At 38.8% G+C, this 20,426-nt stretch overlaps 1 protein-coding gene across 2 annotated transcripts in view; it reads left to right on the plus strand.

Annotated features, from left to right (window-relative positions):
* The window catches only part of PHEX (phosphate regulating endopeptidase X-linked), a 241,879-nt gene that overhangs the window by 42,358 nt on the left and 179,095 nt on the right, over positions 1–20,426 (plus strand). The window contains exons 3-5 of one of the 2 annotated variants that reach the window (XM_071213373.1): positions 1,772–2,196; positions 14,484–14,570; positions 15,579–15,805. In XM_071213373.1, coding sequence (XP_071069474.1) covers positions 2,124–2,196; positions 14,484–14,570; positions 15,579–15,805 — 387 coding nt within the window. In that variant the 5' untranslated portion in view covers positions 1,772–2,123. The remainder of the gene's footprint in view (positions 1–1,771; positions 2,197–14,483; positions 14,571–15,578; positions 15,806–20,426) is intronic. The other variant, XM_004450363.4, reaches the window with a different exon arrangement.

A 20,426-nucleotide genomic window follows, 5' to 3' on the forward strand; every position in this document is an offset into this window, starting at 1 on the left:
AATGATGGGTATAGGCCATGTTAAATTTCATCAAAATCTATAAAAGTGTATGGCACAAAATGTAAACCATAACATAAACCATTGACCATGGTTGGTAGCTATGTTTCAATATTTGCACATGAGTTGTAACAAATGTACCATCCACATATAAAATGTTATTAATGGGGAAAGGGGGAAAAGGGGGAGGATGTTGGATATATGGGAGTCCCCTATATTCTGTACATGACTTTGCTGTGACCTAAAACTTCTTTGAAGACAAAATAAAAAAGTTAGACACTGGGGGAAAAAGTGGAAGAAAATGTCACTGTACATAGAGGACAACAGCTCTTACAGTGATGAAAGGCAAAATGTAAAAAAAAAATTAAATACTTTTATTATCCCACATTTTAAATTTTTCTATTTATTATTTTTAAAACTATCATTATTATTTCATTTTCTTATTAATTATATTTGTCTATTTTATTGCCTTCATTTTTGAAGAAGTTTTGGATCACAGAAGGGTTGCAATTGTGGCAGGGGAGGACCATTTTTGTGGGATGTCAGTAATGGGGATACACAGGAGGAGGTTCACCTGGGCATATATATAAGGCATATACATATATGCAGATGTTCATGGGGCATTGTCACAGTGGGTGGAGATTCACACAATAACCAAAAGAATATTGAATTCCCATCCTGGGGCGCTCTGCCACATTCTCCAATGGAGCAGCAAGAATCCCCCAAGTGCAGAGGCAAGGCTAGTGAGGAGGATAGTCCATTCATTAATGGGTCCATGATATTGATGACTGTTCTTATGAACCTTCACTCTTTTTTTTTAAAGATTTATTTTTTATTTATTTCTCTCACTCTCCAAGTTGTCTGCTCTCTGCGTCCATTTGCTGTGTGTTCTTCTGTGCCTGCTTGTATTCTTGTCAGTGGCACCGGGAATCTGTGTCTCCTTTTGTTGCATCATCTTGCTGTGTCAGCTCTCTGTGTGTGTGGTGCCACTCCTAGAAATGCTGCACTTTTTTCGCATGGGGAGGCTCTCCTGATACGGCATGCTCCTTGTGCGTGGGGCTCCACTATGCAGAGGACACCCCTGTGTGGCACAGCACTCCTTGCGTGTATCAGCACTGTGCATGGGCCAGCTCACTGCATAGGTCAGGAGGCCCTGGGTTTGAACCCTGGACCTCCCATGTGGTAGGTGGACGTTCTATCCATTGAGCCAAATCTGCTTCCCTGAACCTTTACTCTTGAAATTGAAACTTAGCCTAGTATTATAGGGTGTGTAAGTATTACCTCCTGAGAGCCTCCTTGTTGCTCAAATGTGGCCTCTCTCTAAGCCAAACTCATTGTATAAATGCATTACCTTTCCCCCAGTGTGGGAAATGACTCCCAGGGATGAGCCTCCCTGGCACCGAGGAATTACTACCAAGCACCAACTAGCAATGCAACTAGTAAAAGACCTTGACCAAAGGAGGAAGAGGTAAAGACAAATGAGTTTATATGATTAAGAGACCTAAAAGTGAGTCAGGAGGTCATTCCAGAGGTTATGCTTATGCATGTCTCAGCAGAATCTCATTGACTGCCAAATTAGACACTACCCCAAATAGTGGGATTCCTGAGGGCTCTAGAGACAGCCAGGTACTGTGATCATGGCATGTAGCTCATGAGTTTGGTTCCTTGCCAGTGAGCCCTACTTTGGGGTTTGTGCTCCCCAGTGTGACAGAATTGGACTCAGTTGTGGTTTCCCTACACATGGCTCTTCTGTCCCTTTTATTTGAACCTATAGTTGGTGCTGGAGTTGGTAGGTGTACATCCAAGAGACTTGAATCTTTGGGCTGCCCATGTGCCAGTTGGACCCTGAGCCTCAACGGAGTTGCAACACCTACTCTCCAGCTCATTGGACTCACCTAGGACAACTAACAAGGAGGTGATGATGGACAACCACCATACCAGGGAACCAAGAGAGTCTACAACTGCAAGAAAGAGAATCCCATTCATTTGCCTTATGGGACTGAAGCCCTCTCTCAATTAGAGGTGGAGTGGGCATCACCATCCCAGAATCCTCCTGACTGGGGGATGAACTATGGACTAGAGTGGACTTACTGGTATTCTACTGTAGACTTATTGTGATTCTAGCAATGGAAGAACTTATATCATTGATATGGAGGCAATGGCCACTGGAGGTTCTGATGTCAGGGAGAGGGAAAACAGGTATAATATGGGGGCATTTTTGGGACGTGGGAATTGTCCTGAATGACATTGCAGTGACAGATATAGGCCATTATATATCTTGCAATATCCACAGAATTGTGTGGGAGAGAGTGTAAACTATAATCCATACTTAGTGGCAGTGCTTCAAAATGTGTTCATCTATTGCATTGAGTTTACCACACTAGTCAGGGATGTTGTTAATGTGGGTAAATGTGGGGAGTGGGGCATATGGGAATCCCCTATATTTTTTATGTAACATTTATGTAATCTAAATATCTTTTTAAAATTAAAAATTAAAAAAAGACACCTTTAAGAACATAAAGTCTATGGAATAGGAGAAGAGTTTGCAGTACAAATATTCACTAAAGGACTTATAGGTGCAATATATAAAGAGCTGCTAGTAATCAATAAGAAAGAAAAAGATGGATTACCCAATAGAAATATGGGAAAGAGATTCAAATAAGCACCAAAAGAGGATATTGATTGTAACTGAAAGAGAATACAAAGGGAGTTCTGGCAATAATATTGGTTACATGTGTGTTTACTTTGTGAAAATCATTTGAACTATGATCTGTGCTTTTTTTCTAAATATTTGTTATACTTCAATGGAAAAAGTTTACATAAAAAAGAAAAGAAGAGAAGAAAAAAAGAAAGTCCTTGTTGTCCAGGATCAGGAATATGAACAAAGTATTTTTGGAGTTTAGCAATGACTGCAGAATGCCTCTCATCAGCAAGTATTTTCTCTACCAAGGGAGCAGAGGAAATATTAAGAGCATGGAACTTTTTGCAAGATGGTTTGGGTAGGTCCAATTTGTGGAATAGTCCTTAACACAGAGTGGCAGTGTCTTGGGTTAGCATAAATTCTTTGGTCACTAATATCCTGGGAGGGGAGGAGGAAAACAAAAGCATTTACGGAGTAAGTACTAGAAACACGCTTTATTGTTTTGTAATTTTGTGTATGGCTAACTCAACCTGTAGTTGTATTTAAGCTACCATCTGTTGACCACTAATTATGTGCTTGGGCACTGAGCTAGGGGCTTTGCATACATTAAAGTTTTAAAATCCTTACCTTGACCCTGAGACATAGCTACTAGTATTATCCAAATTTTAAAGGCGAAGAAATTGATGCTTAGAGTTGTTAAATAACTTGTTTAAATTCCAGGCAGAAAGTAGCAGTAAGCTAGACTAGGACCTATGTCTGTGTAATCTTGAAAGTCTGCCCTGTTGACTTGTCTATTACATTGCCTTATTTTGTTTAAAACTAGTTTTATATGATTGAGCACGATGAGGAGACGAAAAAGACTTGCATAATGTATGTAATGTTCAAATTTGATCATCAGAAGCATTTTTCAAACCAATTTTAGAGTCTGGGGTTGGTGGCACTAGAGGTTTTTATGAACTGGATTTTTCCTTTCCCACTGTAAAATGGTAAGGAATACCTGGATGGGTATGGGAGTAGGTGGGCAGAATTGAGAAATCCTCCAAAAACAACCCAGGGTTCATGATGAGAATAACACTGGATGGGTGACCCATGACTCCTTCTCAATACTTTAGGGACATTTTAATAACTTAATTACCTTTGATAGGCAAGCTTTGTTTTCTGCTCATTAATGACTCTCCCAGCTCTATTTTATTCCTCTTACCACAAATTCACATGCAGAGATATGTAAAATGGATGCTGCTTACTGATTGCCACATCACTGTCTGCATATCAATGCTCTCCTGCCTGCTTAGATAGGAAGAGAAGGCAAGAGCATGACAAGGAAGCTGTGAGAGCTATCTATTTTAAAAGTCCAATTCTGGTATGGAAACCAGATGTTTGACATATACAAATGATTGATATTTGTGCTTAGGGTTTTGGGATTGCCCTACTTAGCATACTCATGTCCTAAATCTTTAACTCCCTCTTGTCACACACAGTGTGCCTTGGGTCAAACCCAGGTAAATATTGAATACTTTTAGTTCTTTTTGCTCCTGTGGCTTGTTTTCAGTCCTCAGGGCATTCATATTTGCAGCCTGTGGAGTGTTTTCAGTGTCAGAACAACATCAGGTCTCTAAATGAATTTGGATTATTTACTTTCAGATGTGCCTCTCCAACAATCTAAATCCTGTGTAAGCAATATGGAAGAAAGCCACATGACCTAATTTGAATGTAAATGTATATGAATGTGGTTTTAGAACTTTCTGTTTATTAAAAAAAAAAACTCCTTTCTTTTATCCTTGGGACTAGTTATCCCACTTTATTGCTGTGGCAAGACACAAGAAAGAAACATTAAACAATTTGAAATGATTGAAAATGCCCGCATCCAAGTCAACTTATTTTACTTGAATCTATCTAGTTATATGGACTTGTTTTACATACAAGTGTTTATGGAAAACTGGACAGGAGCTCTGGGTTTCATTTTTTAAAAAACGTACTACTTCTAGTTTAGAAGCAGATTTCTCTTCAGGAAATATGTAATTATTTATTGATTAGCACTGTACATATGTCTTGAAGCTGGTAGAGTACTGTAGGAACATCTGTTGCAGTATGATGTTGGAGGCTGCTAGGTTGTTTCAAAAATAAACCACAAGTGCCTTGGCAACAGCAGTTTGACAGAGTTTGATTTAGGCATTTCCATGGGAGTGTAGTCACCATAGGGATTCATCAACTTGACTTCATTGTCACTCTATATTCAAAATGTCCTTTCTGGAGAGGGGTTGCTTTTATTGAGTCCTGGCTTTCTTCTTTCCATATTGAATGAAATTGTGACCAACTCTCATTTTCCACCTTCAAACAATAGCATCAATAATTATATAAATAGGAATTTATTTTCAAAGTGGATCTTCAAGGGACTTCTGTGGAAGATGGTGGAGAAGGTGCTCCAGGACTCAGTCCTTTCACCAAAAGAACAATAGTGAATTCAGATTGCTGGGTCCTAGCTCTGAGGGCAGCTATTGTTTCAACCTGCCCCAGACAAAGGTGGTAGCAGCCATTGTTTCAACCCTCCCTGGACAGGGGAAGAGGCAGTAGAGATTTAAAGATACAGAGCATCCTCAGGGCTGTGGGGGAAATTGAGCTTTGCTGGGCAGACCAAGAAAGCTCAGCTTTGGAAAGCCATCACTGAAGTTTTTGGCACCCTTCCTGCCCCCTTCCCCAGAGGGTACTTTGGAGCTAGTCTGTACACCCTTTGTGGGTCCCTGGTCTTGTTTTGACTGGGAAAGACTGAATAGGGAGAGTCCTTCCCAGGTCCCTTCCTCTCAGAATTTGCCCTCCAGGCAAAAGCAGTGTGAGGCAATGAAAGGAGTGTATAAGACTATTAAAGAGGTGTATAGTCTGAGAAAAAGGCCTACCAGCTTTAGATACCTGGGAGAGGGAGGTTTGCGAACAGGGGAACTCCAAAACAACTTTAAAATATTAAAATGTACAATGTGCAGCAAAAGAGTACAAGACAAAGAGGAAATGATGGCCCATCCAAAAGAAAAGGACAAAAATCCAGAAAACACCAATCAAGAAGATGAGAATGTGGACATACCAAACAAGTTCCCCCCCAAAATGATCTTACAAATGCTTAAGGAGATGAAGGAAAGTACAGAGAACAAACTACAGGATATCAGGAAAATAATGAATGAATGAAATGAGTCTTAGTGAAAAGATAGGCAGTTTAGAAAAGGAACCGAACAGAACTATTGGAGTTGAAGATCACAGTAACTAAAATGAAGAATATCCAGGGGGGTTTCAAGAGCAGACTGGAGCTGGCCAGAAGAAGTCAGTGAACTTGAAGATAAGACCCTTGACATGAGTCAGACTGAGGAGTGGAAATAAAGAAGAAATATTGAAAGTGAAAATAGCCCAGGAGAGCTATGGGACACCATCAAATACACCAATTATATATCATAGGAGTCCCAGAAGGAGTAGAAGGAATAGTCTAAGAAATAGTGACAGGGAGAAGTGGATGTGACTCAACTGATTGGGCTCCTGTCTACCATATGGGAGGCCCTGGGTTCACTTCCCAGGGCCTCCTTGTGAAGGCAAGCTGGCCTGTGCCCACAGAGAGCTCATGGCCTGCACCCACAGAGAGCTGGCACAGCAAGATGACTCAACAAAAAGGGAGACAAGCAGACACAGAAGAATGCACAGTGAATGGACATAGAAAGTAGACAGCAAGCAAGCAGCGGGGGGGGGGGGGGGGCAGGTAAAAAATAAAAAAAGAAAAGAAATAATGACAGAGAACTTCCCAAACTTTGCAAAAGACGTGAATATGCCATTCAAGAAGATTAGAGAATACTGAACAGGATAAACATATAGAAAATATACCCCATCATATATATATATATATATATATATATATATATATATATATATATATATATATATATATATATATATATATATATATACAGTCTTCATTTTTTAAAATATTACATTCAAAAAATATGAGGTCCCCATGTACCTCCCACCCCCCTCACCCCACTACTCCCCCATAGCAACATCTCCTCCATTTATTGCATTTGGTGAATACATCTCTGAGTATCGCTGCACCTCATGGTCAATGGTCCATATCATAGCCCACACTCTTCCATGTTCCATCCAGTGGGCCATGGGAGGACCTATAATGTCCGGTAATTGTCCCTGCAGCACCACCCAGGACAACTCCAAGTCCCGAAAACGCCTTCACAACTCATCTCTTCCTCCCATTCCCCACACCCAGCAGCCACCATGGCCACTTTCTCCACACCAGTGTCACATTTTCTTCGATTACTAATCACAATAGTTCATGAATAGAATATCAGTAAGTCCACTCTAATCCATATTCTATTCCTCCATCCTGTGGACCTTGGATTGGTTGTGTCCATTCCACATCTATGTCAAGAGGGGGTTTAGATTCCACAGGGATGCCGGGTGCAATCCTCCTGCTTTCAGTTGTAGGCCCTCTTGGCTCCATGGTGTGGTGGTACCCCATCATATATTGATTACACTATCAAATGCAAATGACAAGGAGAGAGTTTTGAAAGCCACAAAAGAAAAGCAATGTGTTACATACAAGGGAACCACCATAAGACTGAGTGCTGATTTCTCATCAGAAACTATGGTGTCAAGAAGGCAGTGGGTTAAAATATTCAAAGTGCTGAAGGAAAACAACTGGCAGCCAAGAATTTTATATCTGGTGAGACTCTTTCAAAATTGAGGAAGATATTAAGACAGTCTCAGATAAAAGCTGAGGGAGTACATAACCACCAGACCCTCCCTGAAAGCAATGCTAAAGGGAGTTCTTCAGGTTGAAATGAAATGGCACTCAACAGTGGTTCAAAGCAGCATAAGGAAGTAAAGATGTATGGTAAAGGTAACCATTTGGATAATTATGAATGCCAGTATTATTGTATTGTATTGTTTGGTATGTAACTCCACTTCTTACCTCATACAGGTGCTAAAATGTAAATGCATGAAAAGGAATGATAAATCTAGGTCTTTGGATATATAGTATACAAAGATATGTGTGATAATGAGTATTAAAAATGGTGGGGGGACAGAGGGGTATATGAAAAATATATGTGCATGCTATTGAAGTTAAGTAGGTATCTTTGATAGTTTGAATTTGTTGAATCCCCAAAAGAAATTATGTTCTTAAAACTAATCCATTCCTGTGGGTGTGGTGGCCTTTGATTGCATTAGATTCACTTTGAATAGATTGATTTCAATTAAATTTCTTTAGGGTGTTTGGTTGGACCACATCAGTGAGGCATGATGCAGGTTAGGTCTCCACTGTCATACTGGGTCTTATATAAATGGAGACACGGAGAAAGAAGACACAGAAAAGGGAGCTCTGCCATTTTGATCTTGCCATGTGAGAGAGAGGACTGCAGGAAAACAGAGAAACTCTGAGGCAGAGAGAGGTCCCAGAGTCTGGATTCAGCAGAGCACAGAGGCACAGAAGGAGTCCCTGAGGGACTGGGCCCACTGAGGAGCTCAAGGCTGAAGAGACGAGCCACGTGCCTGACAGCCCACAGCTAAACTTGGGAAGAAAGTGGAGCAGCTGAGACTGCGAGAGAAGACCCAGAGGGAGACAAGCCATATGCCTAATCATGCATAGTTGGACTCTGGGAAATTGTGAGCCCAGAGGAGAAGACAGTGACCACAGCAGAGATTGGCCACCCTCTTGCTTCACCACATGGTAGGACCCCAGGATCACCAGTAGCTGACTTTGGTAAGAAAGCATCTCTGATGGTGCCTTGATTTAAACATTCCATGGCCTTGGAACTGTAAGCTTTTACCCCAAATAAAATTCCCATTATAAAAGTCAACCCATTTCGGGTACTTTGTGTTGGCAGCCCTTTGGCAAACTATGATAGTATCAAACCAAGTATAATTGTTACGTATTTTGGGTGTTAACTTTTAAACCTATGTTAACCACATGGAAAACAGATGAAAAATATATCAAAAATGAAATGAGAAGGCACGCAATATAATATAACACAAGAAAGCAAATAAATATAAAAGTGGCTTTAACAGAAGTAAGGAACAAAAAAAGGTGTAAGACTTAACAAAGGCTAAATTGCAAAGTGGCAGAAGAAAGACTGGCATCATCAGTCAAAAGGCAGAGGTGATTGGCAGAATGGATAAAAAAGCACTACCCAATTATATGCTATCTGCATGAGATTCACCTTAAAGTCAAAGGTATAAGTAGCTTGAGGGGAAAAGCATGGAAAAATATATCATGAAAGTACTAACCATGGGAGAGCTTGGGTGCCTATGCTACTATCAGATAAAATAGACTTTAAGTAAAAAACAGTTATGAGGGACAAAGATGGTCATTAAATAGTGATAAAGGGGACAATTCAACAGGAAGATGAAACAACTATAAATGTATGTACACCTAACAGCAGAGCACCAAAATATATGAGAACAAATACATATTTGAAGGGAGTAATTGATGGTTCTACATTAATATTAGGAGACTTTAATATACCACTCTCAATAATGGATAGAATATATAGTCAGAAGATCAATAAGTAAGTACAGGACTTGATTGACCCTCAGAGCCAACTAGACCAAACAGACATCTATAGAGCACAGTACTCAATGAAAACAGAATGTACATTCTTCTTGAGTGCATATGGATGGTTCTGCAGGATAGACCACATGCTGGGCCACAAAACAAGTCTCCATGAATTAAAAATATTTTGAAACTTTACAGTGTGTATTCTCTGACCACAGTGGAATGAAGCTAGAAATCACTAACAGAGGGAGAAAGGGAAAATTCACAATATATGGAAGTTTAAGTAACATACTCTTTTTTTAAAAAAAGATTGATTTATTTTTTAAAAATTTCTCTTCCCCCGCCCATTGTCTGCTCTCTATATCCATTCGCTATGTGTTCTTCTGTGTCCACTTGCATACTTGTCGTGGCACCTGGAATCTGTGATTCTTTTTGTTGCATCATCTTGCTGTATCAGCTCTCCATGTGTGCAGCGCCACTCTTGGGCAGGCTGCACTTTTTTTTTGCACAGGGCGGCTCTCCTTGCAGGGAACACTCCTTGCGCATGGGGCTCTCTTATGCAGAGGACACCCCTGCATGGCATGGCACTCCTTGTGTGCATCAGCACTGTGTGTGCGCCAGCTCACCACATGGGTCAGGAGGCCCTGGGTTTGAACCCTCAATCTCCTATATGGTAGACAGATGCTCTATCAGTTGAGCCAAATCCACTTCCCAAATAACATACTATTAAACCACTGATGGAATAAGGAAGAAATCAGAAGCAAAATTAGGAAATAGCTTGAGGCAAAGAAAATGAAAATACAACATATCAAAACTTATATAATGCAGTGAAGGCAGTGCTGAGAAGGAAATTTATAGCTCTAAATGTTTACATTAAAAAAGAAGAAAGACTTCAAATCAGAGACCTAACCTCCAAACTGGAAGAACTAGAAAAAAGAAGAGTAAACTAGATCCAAAACAAGCAGAAGAAAGGAAATAACAATGATTAGAGCAGAGATAAATGAAATAGAAAACAGAAAAAACAATTGAATCAACAAAACCAAAAGTTGGTTCTTTGAAAAGATCAACAAAATTAACAAGCCTTTAGCAGACTGACAAAGAAAAAATTAAAGAGGATACAAAGAACAAAAATCAGAAATGAAAAGTGCAACATTACTACCAACCCCACTGACTTATAAGTGGATACTATGAACAACTTTATTTCAATAAATTAGATAACCTAGATGAAATGGACAAAGTTTTAGGAACACACAAACTACCTCACTGACTGAAGAGGAAATAGAAGATCTCAACAAACCACTTACTAATAAAGAGATTGAATCAGTAATCAAAATCCTCCCAACAAAGAAAAGCTCAGGACCTGATGGTTTAAAAGGGGAATTCTATCAAACATTCCAAGAAGACTTAACTCCAATTTTGCTGAATCTCTTCCAAAAAGTTGAAAAGGAGGGAACACTCTCTAACTCCTTATATGAAGCCAACATCACCCTCATACCAAGGCCCCATAAAGATATCACAAGAAAAGAAAATGACAAACCAGTATCTCACATGAATATAAATGCAAAGTCTCATCAAAATGCTAGCAAATGGAATCCAACAGTATATTCAAAGAATTATGCAGCATGATCAAGTGGAATTTATCCCTGGTATGCAAGTTTGATTCAACATAAGAAAATCAATTATGGTAATATAGCACATTAGGAGAATGAAGGAAAAAAACTACATGATCATCTCAATTGAAACAGAAAAGGCATGAGATAAAATACAGCACCCTTTTTTGATAAAAACGCTTGGAACCCTGGGAATAGAAGGAAACTTCCTCAACAAGATAAAGGTCATATATGAAAAGTCCACAGCTAATATCTTACAAATTGTGAAAGACTGAAAACTTTCCCTCTAAGATTAAGAATAAGATAAGGATTCCCCTTGTAACCACTGTTATTCACCATTGTACTGGAAGTTCTTGCCAGAGGAAATAAGCAAGAACAAGAAATAAAAGGCATCCAGATTTGAAAAGAGGAAGTAAAGCATTCCCTCTTTGCAGATGATATGGCCCTATATACGGAAGATCCTGAAAAGTCCACAGAAAAGCTCCTAGGCTTGTAAATGAATACAGCAAAGTGGCAGGGTGCAAGATCAGCACCCAGAAATCAGTAGTGTTTCTATACACAAGCAATGAACAATCAGAACAAGAAATCAAGAAAAAAATTCCATTCACAATAACAACTAAATCAAATATCTAGGAGTAAATCTAACCAAGGATGTAAAGGACTCTTACACAGAAAACTATAAAACATTGCTAAAGGCATTAAAGAAAACCGAAATAAATGGAAGGACATTCCATGTTCATGGATAGGAAGACTAAATATCATTAAGATATCATTACTACCTGTATTAGTCAGCCAAAGGGGTGCTGATGCAAAATACCAGAAATTGGTTGGTTTTTTAAAGGGTATTTATTTAGGGTAGGAGTTTACAGATACCAGGCCATAAAACATAAGTTACTTTCCTCACCAAAGTCTATTTCCACATGTTGGAGCAAGATGTCTGCCGATGTCTGCCAGGGTTCAGGCTTCCTGGGTTCCTCCCTTCCAGGGTCTTTCTTCTCTCTGGGTTCAGGGTACCTTTATTCCCAGGACTTGCTTCTTTCCAGGCTTAGGGTTCCTCTCTTCATGGGGCTCCAGCTTAAGGCTTCAACATCAAACTCGAACCAACATCAGAACTCCAACATCAAAAACCCTTAACGCTGTCCTTTTTCATGCCTTTTATCTGTGAGTCCCACCCACCAAGGCATGGGGAGTCAACACCCTTCTGACACAAATTACTTAATCAAGTAAACCTCTGAATCCAGCATAATCTCATATGCCCAGAGGAAAAGACCAGTTTACAAACATAATCCAGTATTTCTTTTTGGAATTCATCAATAATATTAAACTGCTGTACTACCCAAAGCAATTTATAGATTTAAGCAATCCCCACCAAAAGTCCAACAACTTTCTTTGCAGAAGTGGAAAAGCCAATCATCAAATTTATATGGAAGACTAAAGGGCTCTGAATAACTAAAGATATTTTGAAAAAAAACCAGAATCCAATCTTAAAACTTATTATAAAGCCACAGTAATCAAAACAGCAGGGTGGTGGTACAAGGACAGACATACAGGCCAGTGGAATAGAATTGAGAGCTCAGAAATCATCTCTAACATTTATGGCCAAATGATTTTTGACAAGGTGTCAAAGACTACTTAATTGGGATAGAATAGTCTTCAACAAATGATACTGGCAAAATTGTCCCTATTTGCAAAAAAACCCAAAAAATAAAAAACCAGAAGGAAGACCCCTATCTCATGCCATATACAAAAATCAACTCTAAATGAATCAAAGACCTAAATATAAGAACTAGAACTATCAAACTCCTAGAAGAAAACTTAGGGAAGCATCTTCAGGACCTTGTGCTAGGCAATGGTTTTGTTGACTTTACACCCAAAGCACAAGCAGCAAAAGAAAAAGTAAATAAATGGGACCTTATCAAAATAAAAACTATTGTTCCTCAAAGGACTTTATCATGAAAGTAAAAAGACAATCTGCATGATAGGAGAAAATATTTGGAAACCACATATCTGATAAAGGATTAATATCCAGTATATATAAGAAATCCTTCAACTTAAAAGGCAAACAACCCAATTAAAAAAATGGTCAAAGGACTTGAACAGACATCTCTTCAAAGAAGATTTACAAGTGGCCAGAAAGCACATGAAAAGATGCTGAACATATTAGCCACTAGGGAAATGCAAATCAAAACCATAATGAGATCACATTTCACACCCATTAGAATGGCTATTATTAAAAAATTGCAAAATAACTAGTGTTGGAGAGGATGTGGAGAAATAGGAACACTCATTCATTGCTGGTGGCAATGTAAAATGGTGCAGCCGGTGTGGAAGACAGTTTGGCGGCTCCTCAGAAAACTCAGTATATGACTACCATATATGACTGACATTCCCACTACTAGATTTATACTCCAAAGAATTGAAAGCAGGGACTCTAACATATATTTACACACCAATGTTTGTAGCAATGTTATTCACAGTTACCAAAAGATGGAAGCAATCCAATTGACAATCAACTGATGAATGGATAAGTAAAATGTGTCATATACATACAGTAGAATATTATTCACTCATAATAAGGAATTAAGTCCTGATGCATGTGACAATATGGATAAACCTTGGAGCCATCATATTGAATGAAACAAGCCAGACCCAAAAGGACAACTATTGTATAATGCTTAACATGTACAGGATTCCTATTTGGAATGATGGAAATGTTTTGGTAATTGGATGATGGTGATAGTAGGACAACATTGTGAATGCAATTAACAACACCAAAATATATATCTGAATATGACTAAAAAGGTAAATGTTAGATTGTATATATGGTAACAGAGTAAAATGTTTTTAAAAAATCCATGGAACTACACTACACAGTGAATTCCAAGTTAAACCTTATACTGTAATTCATAGAACTGTTATAAAAATGTGCTATCGCCAATTGAAACAAATTTTTCACATCAATACAAGGTGCTGGTGGTGGGGTGATATATAGGAATCCTGTGTTTTATGCACGATTGTTGTGTAAACCCACAGCTTCTCTCATACTGGGGGAAAAAAGTGGATTTGTGTCCATTCTAGCAACCATTTTGTACGCATTGCCTCAGTTAAATGGCCAGGGCTTTGCATGTGTAAATGGGCAAGTTTTCAGGCAATTTGGGTAGACTTTCCAATCTCATCTCTCCATTTCCTGTCTAAACAACTTCCATGTCCACAGAATGTTTATACAACATTGAATAAAACTTCTAATGGGAAATTTCTTCCAGGTGGTCTCCCTGAAAAGAAATCTTAAGAAACTTGACCATGATGAAATTGTCTCCGTTGAGAATATTACTCAGTGCAGGAACAAGGGACAGAATTAAGTTATTTTTGGTTCTTGAATAAATGAGTTCTGTTTCCTTTCTTGTAGGTGGCAGAAGAAATTAACCCCTGCAGAAGGTCTTGTCTCCATTGGAAATTGAACTTTTGGTTTCTTTTGAATTGAGTGCGCCCTGGATAAGAGAATGTTAAATTGTTTTTATTTGAACCTCAAGCAACTTGGAATAGGTTTCATTGTATGCATGTCTTTTATAGATCTGTCTTTGCCAGGGTTGTCTATCTTTACACTGAATTTTCTGGAAGTTGGGACCATGATTATCAAAAGACCTCCAATTCAGCACCATGTGTGGATGGATACTAATGAATCCTCTTTTAACCTTCATAGCACTTTTGGAGAAATCAATCAGTAGAAGGCGGGACATTGAAGCCATACAGAAAGCCAAAATCCTTTATTCATCCTGCATGAATGAGAGTGAGTAATAAAGAAAATAAGTAAAACATATCCCACCCTGATTGCTGAGTCCTATTAATATTTTAAAATATTTTATCAAGAAAAAGAGAGCTACTAAGAATTCTATTAATGTTTAAAGGTATTGTTTAAGGAAAGTAACAGTTCTCAAAGGCTGGATTTTTATTAGTCCTATCTTAGTTAATGTCCCATTGCTGGCCTGATGGGGAAAAGAATTCTATTTCTATAGTTTGGGTTCTTTGGGTATCAGTTACTCTCTGAGAGACTTGGTTAGTGTTAGAAAGGAAAATTCACTCTAAATGGTATAGAAACCAGAATCCAGTGGTCAGGTCTGATGTGTGAAGGAGTCTGAGCTGATGGACACTTGGGAGTTTTGATATGTTCCATAGAACCTAATGGGACCTAAAGAAATCCAGATTCCCAGCCAGGCCAGGCCTTAGGCCTGTCTCTACATCTTGAGTCTGACTGTTGTTAGAAGAGGCACTTACACTTAGGGCAGCCGTTTTATCTGTCCTGCTTTCTCAAAACCACTGCAAGAAGAAGCCAGAATCTCTGGGGTAGCATGTTAATTGATTTTGGATTTTGGGTATCATTTGCTGAACCAGAAGAGGGCAGTAGACCATGAAAGAGCCTGAAGCATTAATTCACCTCATTGGGAAGTGGTTGAGCTGTTTGTTTTAGTCAGGGTTGTTCCTTAGTCCTATAGACTTTTGTCATCCCATCTTTTATTGCAGGAAATACTCAGGAGGTGCTCTTGTCAGCTTTCCAGGCAAGAGCTCCAGGTTTAGACAGTCACATGGAAGGGTAAATCATAGGTAGTTATGCCTGTGTGGATTTGTTCACTCCACCCCACCTTTCCCACCTTATCCCTGGCAGCTACTTCAGGATCCATGGCTGAAATTTTAAGTTGGGGCTTTATGTGGATTTTCTCTCAAGAAGATGCATTTGCAATTCTAGTTTGGTAATCCAGTTTGCAATTCTAACTTTGCCTTCATATCTGCTCCCTTCCAGAAGCAATTGAAAAGGCAGATGCAAAGCCATTGCTACATATTCTGCGGCATTCACCTTTCCGCTGGCCTGTGCTGGAATCTAATATTGGTTCTGAAGGGGTTTGGTCAGAGAGAAAGTTCAACCTTCTGCAGATACTTGCAACATTTCGTGGTCAATACAGCAATTCTGTATTCATCCGTTTGTATGTGTCCTCTGATGACAAGGCATCCAGTGAACATATCTTGAAGGTATAGTGAGGATTTCTTTCACCCTGTTTGTTCAGTCCAAGGTTAGCTTTATATGCTGTCCCTTTCTGGGGAAAGAGACTCATGCTGCCCAAGTATCATAATAAGGTAAATATTTTGTTAAACAGTAGGATCTAGAATATTTTCTCCCCCTCCCCACACCTTGTAAATCATTAACAGACAAGTTTTGTCAGCCAGGAAGAAGGCAAATGAGTTTGAAGTGATCTGTGATGTGGCTCCCACCCTGCCATTTTGGTAGGAAATTGAACTTCAGTCTTGACATTTCTCCTACTTTCTGGCTGCCCTGTTCCTCAGCCTTTTCCTAGGGCACCAGGAGCCCCTTCAATCATCAGTTATTTGGTTTCTGACAAGATACCCACTATTGTAGCCCACGTGGCCCCTTCAAGTGTGTTTCTTTGTGGCTGGGTCTTGTGCCTCTCTTTTCTTCTCAGATCCTGCCATATCCTAGGGGCACTGATCCCTCTGCTTTTGAGAACCACTGACCTCTTTTGCTGACTAGATCTTCTTTTTCCTCTGGGAGAAATCTTTCTCACCTCAGACTCTCTTTCCTCATTGTACTTAGGCTTTCTTTTCCATGAGTAGCTCAATGTTCTTAGCTTTTCTAATCCCATAAACCCATAGGGATAAGAAAAAAAAGGACTCCTTCCAAACTGGCACAACAATGTAGGTGTATTGTTTGGTTCGGTGAGCAGATGGCACCTTTGGATGAAGAAAAAGACACTGCTTCCTCTGGGCAGATGCGTCCACTGCCAAGGACATGCAGTTTGGCAAGCAGTGGTTGTTCATACTCACATAGTGACCCCATGTAATGTTGCTCTGTGGCAAGACAGCACAGGGAAATAGGAGAAAGGAAACAAAAAACATTAACTTGCCTCATGTGTTTGGGTATATTTTATGTAAGGAGATAGCAAGAATTAAGATTTAAGGGACAGTGAAAGACTTGAATATATGTGATTCCAAAAGAATATTTGGAAGGCAAGGATTGTCTCAGTATCTGTTATTGTTTACTGAACACAGTGACTTAAAATCATCATCATTCAGTGGTCTGCATTTGTTTGGCTCCCCAACAAAGGTGACAAAGAGCTTCTGTTGGATATGAAGTCTTTTAAGTTTTATTTGCCGTTGCTTTTCCTATATCATCATTTGCCAGATGTTTCTTTTTGTATTATTACTTTATTCCTTAACCAAAGGTATATTGGAGTATCAATGTAATTGAAGAAAAAATTTCATCTTTTCAGTTCAGTGTATTTGATTTGAATAAAAAATATTTTTTTCTGTTTGCAATATTCAGATCAGCTGTAAATACAAGGATTTAAAAATCCCAAATAGTAGTGTCCTAATGTCAGCCTCTTGAGAAAGGCTTTTTGTATCAAGGGTTTGTATGTTCCTAATGAGATTTAGTTGATTGACCTTGTTCAATCTGCTGTTCTATTTAAAATGTTCCCTAGAAACCCTATAATCTGAAGGTTTAAAAAGGTCTGGTAACCTCACTTGAATTATCAAAACTTTTACAATAAGTGTATTTAACTTCATTTCATGAGAGAGAAGCCTTGGCTTGCTTGATATTGTCTGTGCAGTTTCCTTTCCTTTGAGACCAAAGCTCAAAAGATTCTCCAGGTGGTCCAAATTTAATAGAAAGCCAAAGCATCTTAATCACAATATTGTGTTTCATGATCCTGGCTTACTTAATTTTTGGAAGAAATTTTGGTAGATTGGGAATTGTAGTAGGCTGAAGCCAGGTTGGTTTATGACTTGATTGTTTTAGGCTAATTAGAGAAGTTTGAACAAAATAATTTGAGGATTTTAGCAATTCTCCCAGACAAGGTAGAAGTTTTGAAAATATTATTTTCCACTTAAACAAGAGTAATACTTTTCCTTGAAATTTTCATAACATCACTAGCTCTTTACTTAGCTCAGCCTTTGTAGCATCTGCTGTGTATGACGGGGATTTTCTTGAAAAACTGTGCCCCAAAATGGATTTTATATACTATAAAAAGAATAAAATATTTGGGATTATAGTAGAACAAAGAAGAATCCAGAAGAGATTGATCAAAATAATTTAAAGTCATATAAACTAATGATATAGGCATGTAGGATTCAGTTTTTATTCAGACACTTCTAACTTTTGGTTTGTTATTTAGATGATTTTAAAGCTGTGAATCAGAAATTTAAACTAGGAAATCTGCTTCAGGATCCTTTATAGTCAGTCTTGAGGCAGTTGCTGATTTTCAGGAAAGAATAAACCATGGATTTAGAGAAGGTGCTGGAAGTTTCAAGTTTTAAATTTACATACCGTTAAATCCACTGTATGGTGTCCATTTCTCTAAGTTTTGACAAATGCATAAAGTCATTCCCACAGTCAAGATACAAATAGTTCCATCACCCCTCAAAATTACTTCATGCTGCCCCTTTGGATTCAGCCACCCTCTCCATCCCCAGTCCCTGGCAACCGCTATCTGTTCTCTAACCCTATAGTTTTGACTTTTTCAGAGTGTTGCATGTATCAGTTGTTCATTTGTATTAAAGCTGAGTAGTATTCCAATTTATACCACAGTTTGTTTATCCATTCACTAGTTGAAGGACATTTGGAATATTTCCAGTTTTTAGCTATTATGAATAAAGTCAAGCACAGGTTTTCATGTGAGCCTGTTTTCATTTCTCTTGGGTAAATTACCTAGGACTGGGATTGCTGGGTCATATGTAAGCGTATATTTAAATTTATAAGAAACTGCCAAAATGTTTTCCAAAGCAACGTTTTGTATTTCCACCAGTAACGTATGAGCCATCCAGTTTTTCCACATCTTCTCTAGCACTTGGCCTTGTAAGATGTGTGTGTGTGACCACTTTATAGGTGTGTAGTGGTATCTCATTGTGGGCTTAATTTGCATTTCTCTGACTAATGACTAATGCTTTGAGCATTTTTTCACATGCTTATTTTTCATCTACATATCTTCTTTGGTGAAATGTCTGTTCAGATATTTTGCCCACTTTTAAACTGAATTTGTTTTCTTATTGTCACATTTTGAGAGTTCTTTATATGTTCTGAATACGAGTCCTTTCTTGGACCTATATATGATTTTCAAATATTTTTCTCCAGGCTGTGGCTTATCTTTTTATTCACTTAGCAGTATCTTTCACAGAGCAAAAAGCTTTTAATGTTGACGAAGTCCTATTTATCAGTTTTTTTCATTTATGAGTCGTGATTTTGGTGTCATGTCTAAGAATTTTTTTGCCTAACCCCAGGTCAAAAAGATTTCCCTGATATTTTCTTTTAGAAGTTTTATAGTTTTAGTCCTGTGATCCATCTTGAGTTAATTTTTGTACATTGTGAGTTATGGATTGAGCTTATTATTTTTTTCCCATTGGATTTGCCTTTGAGGTGCTGAAAGTTTTAATTCAAGCATTTATAATATACTTTTCCATAATAGTTATTCTACTTAGTTGTTTGATTATTATTTGTTTGTAATAACCTATCCCAGACTCTCCCGAGAGGGCTCTAAATTTTTAAAGAGTTCTCAAAACAAAGTTATAATTCAATTTCTTTTAATTAAAAAAAAATCAACGGACTACAGTATTTTAGGGGTAGGCAGGTGGAAATTCCAATTAAACAACTCATTGTGGATTGGCATTTTGCAAATACTCTAGTGAGAAGAATGCTGGGTCTGGTGACAGGATACAGTGATTTTCCTCTAAGTGCTGTCCAATCGTCACCTTGGGAAAGTCATATCACTTCTCTGGCTTTTGTTTCTCTACCCATTAAATAAAGTGGGGAGACCAGAAAATCTCAAAGATGTATTCCAGCTCAAAAAGCTTTGCTGCTGTTAAATATTGATAAAATCTCAAAAGATTTAGAAACTGTGAATCAGGAAAGCAGGGGTAGGTCTCTGACACTTTGTTTTTTTTTAAAGATTCATTTTATTTATCTCTCCCCCCCCCCCCCGTTGTTTGCACTTGCTGTGTCTATTCATCTTTCTTCTTTATTTTTTTAAAAGATGTATTTATTTATTTATTTCTCTCCCTTCCCCTCCTCCCCCCCGCTGTTTTCGCCGTCTGTGTTGTCTTGTCTTCTCATTTTCTCTCCTCTAAGGATTCACCGGGATTCGATCCTGGAGACTCCTGATGACAAGAGAGGTCCCCTGTCAATTGCACCACCTCAGTTTCTAGTTTCTGCTGAGGTTCACCTTGACTCTCCCCTTGTCTCTCTTTTGTTGTGTCATCATCTTGCTGTGTGACTCACTTGTGCAGGCTCTTGCTCACCATGCGGGCACTTGTGCAGGCCCTTGGGCAGGAACTGGTATGAGCACTGGATCACTGTGCAGGCACTCATGCTCACCACACAGGCACTTGCACAGGCACTGGCTCGCTGCAAGGACAAGCTTTCTCTTCTTTTTCACCAGGAGGCCCCAGGGAACAAACCCAGGCCTTCCCATATGGTAGGCGGAAGCTCTGTCACTTGAGCCACATCTGCTTCCCAATACCTTGTTTCTTTAGGAGGCACCGCGAACTGAACCCAGGATCTCCAATGTGGGAGGGAGGTGTCCAATCGCCTAAGCCACCTCCATTCCCTGCTCTGTTGTATCTCTTTATGCTTTTCCTCTTGTTT

Source organism: Dasypus novemcinctus, chromosome X (genome assembly GCF_030445035.2).
Source record: "Dasypus novemcinctus isolate mDasNov1 chromosome X, mDasNov1.1.hap2, whole genome shotgun sequence".
NCBI lineage: Eukaryota > Metazoa > Chordata > Mammalia > Cingulata > Dasypodidae > Dasypus > Dasypus novemcinctus.